Source organism: Otolemur garnettii, unplaced genomic scaffold, assembly GCF_000181295.1.
Source record: "Otolemur garnettii isolate 467f Iridium unplaced genomic scaffold, OtoGar3 scaffold00110, whole genome shotgun sequence".
Classification (NCBI taxonomy): Eukaryota; Metazoa; Chordata; class Mammalia; order Primates; family Galagidae; genus Otolemur; species Otolemur garnettii.
This window is the reverse complement of record NW_003852505.1, coordinates 3,956,604-3,960,518: the sequence shown is the minus strand read 5'-3', so window position 1 is coordinate 3,960,518 and position 3,915 is coordinate 3,956,604. Positions and strand designations below refer to the sequence as shown.

The window sequence follows — 3,915 nt, the reverse complement described above, 5'->3', positions numbered from 1 at the left end:
TTTTTGGTTGCAGCCGTCATTGTTGTTTTGGCGGGTCCGGGCTGGGGATTCGAACCCGCCACCTTAGGTGTACGTGGCTGGCGCCTTAGCCAGCTGAGCCATAGGCGCCGAGCCGCCTTCACCACTTTTACCCACACAGGATTAAGACATTTATGCTCTAAACCTGATAGATCCAATGTGTACTTGCAATATGCTCCATAGGTGTGGTCCCCCTACCAACCTCCCTCCCTTCCCCTCTCTCTGCCCTTACCTCCTTCATCTTAGGCTATAGTTGTGTTTCATTTTTCACATGCATGTGTGAGTGATTGTAAATTGGTTTCACATTAGTACTGAGTACACTGGATTTTTTTTTCCATTCCTGAGATACTTTACTAAGAAAGATATTTTCCAGCTCCATCCATGTAAACACAAAAGAGGTAAAGTCTTCATTTTTTTTAATGCTGCATAGTATTCCATGGTATACATATACCACAATTTATTAATACATTCATGGGTCGATGGGCACTTGGGCTTCTTCCATGACTTGGTAATAATGAATTGATGACAGCACATTTTAAACATTTGTAAAAATTTGTAGTATTAACAAAAACCCTTCTGCCACAAAACTGAATTTTAAAAGGCAGATCACATATTTAAGGGAAAGAGAACTGTGCACTCATAATTAACAAACCTGGATTCTAGTTCTGTCATCAATTTGCTGCCTGGAATTTTTAAAGTTCTTTTTCCTTTCTGGGCCTGGTTCCTCACCTGTACCTCTAACATTCATTATTCCCACAAATACTTTCTTTGGAGCGCTGCCACTAAGTACTAGAAATATAGGGATAACAACAGCCAACATTTAGTAAATGCTTGCCCTATGCTTGATATTTTGCTAAGAAAGTCATGTGCACCCTCTCATTCAATTTTCTAGGAAATTGGCACTACTGTGATATTTTCTATAATTTACAAAAAAGGGAAATAGCCACAGCGAGGTAATGTAACTTCCCTGGGATATAAAAGAATGTGCTTGGATTTCGGGTAGTAGGGCTTCAGATCCCATTCCAGTAATAACAGGTCCTAAACGTCATAATTCTGTGACTATTACAATGGCTTACAGTTTGGTCCCAGCCCAGGAGTACTGGATGGAGCACACTCTAGTCAACATGAGGGTGCAAAGACGCCGCGGAATATCAGAGAAACCATCGAGAGAACTGACACAAGGGCTGCGAGGAACAAGGTTCTTTCTCGCTTTCATTTTCCACGCCGAAGGAAGGTGACAGGTTACAGAGTCATACCCACATATGCCTCTCTGGGTGTTCCACCAAATACAGAAGAACAGGCGGGTCACGCCAGGCAGACGCAGTTCCCTGAACTCGGTGAGGCGACGATAAACCACGCGCGGCACGCCCACAGGTTCTTCCGGGGTTGGCGCGGTTAGGCAAACGGACGACTCCGCCCAGCCGAGGGCTTGTTTGCCCCGCCCCACTGCCACGCCTACGTTGGTTTCTTGGCCCTCCCCACCCAGGAGCGAAACCAACGAGAGGAGGACACCGCCTGCGTCTAGAGCAGCCCGGCCGGAGCCTAACCGAGTGGTGCGCAAACGTGAAAGGAAAGCTGGACGCGGATGCGCTTTTACTGCCTCCGAGCCGCTCTAGACGCGGGTGAGTGCTGTGGCCTTGGCCCCCACCCGGAACGGTCAGAACTCTCTAACCCACTCACCTCTCTTGAGGAAGGTTTGGGCCCTAGTTCAATGCTAGCATGGTCCGCCTGGGATGCCCAGACAGGTGCTGGGGGAGGATTGTGAGCGCGAGAGACGAAGAGCTGCCCTCCTGAGGGCGCTCCCTTAGCCCCTCGGTGGGGTCTTAAGGTCACCATATCCGCAGTCTCACTTACCTTCTTCATTTTGTCCTCCTACCTTTTCCGTACTCTGCCTCAACTACCTTAACCCTGAAAGGTTGATCTCAAAAACCAATTGGGTAGTTTCTGCCTTATTTGTACCTGCGTACAGTTAGTTTCCCTTTCTTTTACACAGAATATCTTACCAGGGGCACCTTTAATGTTACGTTGTTTGTTTATTTGTTTGTTTTGTTGCCTCCCTAATTTGGAAAAAAAAAAAACTCCTTGGAATAATTTGTTCATGTGATATTATCTAAAATTTTTAGACTTAATGAATTTTGATCAATAAGGAGCCAGGAGTAATATTTTTGGCAATCAGGAAGAATTCAAAGAGACATGTGTGAATTATACATTGGCCAGAAAGAATAAAAATCGTGTGATATCAAATGCCACAATCTTATAGAGTACATCTGACAATTCTTAATGTTAATCAGAGCTTGTTTTCTGTCAATTCTCTTTTCCTTCTTGGAACTGTGTTTGTTGACCAAGTTCTGTGAGTAACACAGGCAAACCACCCTGCTTCTTTCCCCACTCCCCACTCAGGAGTTACATCTGCCAAGCTATTTCACACCTTGTCCTTCTAGTAGAAATAACACCTATTTACTTTAGAAGAAAACCATGGTTTTCTTGTAACAGTATGGTGATATTGGGTGCAAAACAACAACTGTGGTCAACAGATCCCACATCTTTTTTTTTTCATTTGTAAGAAAACAAGGTTATTCAGTAATTCATTAAATTATGAATAATATAGGCTCAGCGCCTGTGGTTCAACGGCTAAGGCTCCAGCCACATACACCTGAGCAGGCGGGTTCAAATCCAGCCTGGGCTGCCAAACAACAATGATGGCTGGAACCAAAAAATAGCCGGGCGTTGTGGTGGGCACCTGTAGCTCTGGCTACTTGGGAGGCTGAGACAAGAGAATTGCTTGAGCCCAGGAGTTGGAGGTTGCTGTGAGCTGTAATGCTACAGCACTCTACCCAGGGTGACAGCTTGAGGCTCTGTCTCAAAAAAAAAAATTATGAATAATATACTAGAAGCACTGTGAGGATTATTATTCTGTAATGGTAGAGCATTAAACTGATGGTTTCTAGTCCACTTCTACTACTGACTTACCCATGTGACTGGGTCAGTTACTTAACGTCTATGGACTTAACATGTCCCTATCTGTAAAATGAGATAGATGACATTAAGTAGTGTCTATGGCCTCTTTCAACTTTAAGAGACAAAGGAAAAATCCAGGTAGCTCAGTAGAATATTTGTGAAGATGGAGAGGAGATTGGGAAAATGTCAGCCTTTATTAGCATAATTGGTTAGAATATTCAACAGTTGTACTTAATGTTGGTATTTCTTTTAATATCTGATTGAAATAAAAGTACAGAATTTCCCTTATTTTCCCAAAGAAGAAAATGCCTTTTGAGGAAATAAAAATGTTCATTAATAATTGGCTTGGCACCCATAGCTCAGTGAGTAGGGCACTGGCCACATACACCAAAGGTAGCAGGTTCGAGCCTGGCCCAGGTCTGCTGAACAACAGTGACAACTGCAATCAAAAAATAGCTGGGCATTGTGACAGGCGCCTGTAGTCCCAGCTACTTGGGAAGCTGAGACAAGAGAATTGCTTAAGCCCAAGAGTTTGAGGTTGCTGTGAGCTGTGATGGCACAGCACTCTGAGGGTGACATAATGAAACTCCATCTCAAAAAAAATGTTCATTAATAGTTGTCAGATAGGCCTATGTTGATTCATTTTTCATCCAAATAAATTCACTATTTTTACTATGGGTTTTTAATACATCAGTAGTTGGGATACTGTATTATTGGAAACCATTTGCTTTTGGCTTGGCACCTGTGGTTCAGGTGGCTAAGGTGCCAGCTGCATACACCTAAGGTGGCAGGTTTGAATCCAGCTGGGGCCCGCCAAATAACAATGACGGCTGCAACCAAAAAATAGCCGGGTGTTGTGGCAGGCACCTGTGGTCCCAGCTACTTGGGAGGCTGAGGCAGGAGACTCACTTGAGCCCAGGAGTTGGAGGTTGCCGTGAG

The 3,915-nt window shown here is 44.3% G+C and overlaps 1 protein-coding gene across 1 annotated transcript in view; it reads left to right on the top strand.

Annotated features, from left to right (window-relative positions):
• Positions 1 to 1,408: 1,408 nt before the first annotated feature.
• C1GALT1C1 (C1GALT1 specific chaperone 1) overlaps positions 1,409 to 3,915 on the top strand; it is a 5,629-nt gene continuing 3,122 nt past the window's right edge. Inside the window, exon 1 of the mRNA XM_003797019.2 lies at positions 1,409 to 1,640. Within this exon, the coding sequence (XP_003797067.1) occupies positions 1,604 to 1,640 (37 nt within the window). The 5' untranslated portion in view covers positions 1,409 to 1,603. The remainder of the gene's footprint in view (positions 1,641 to 3,915) is intronic.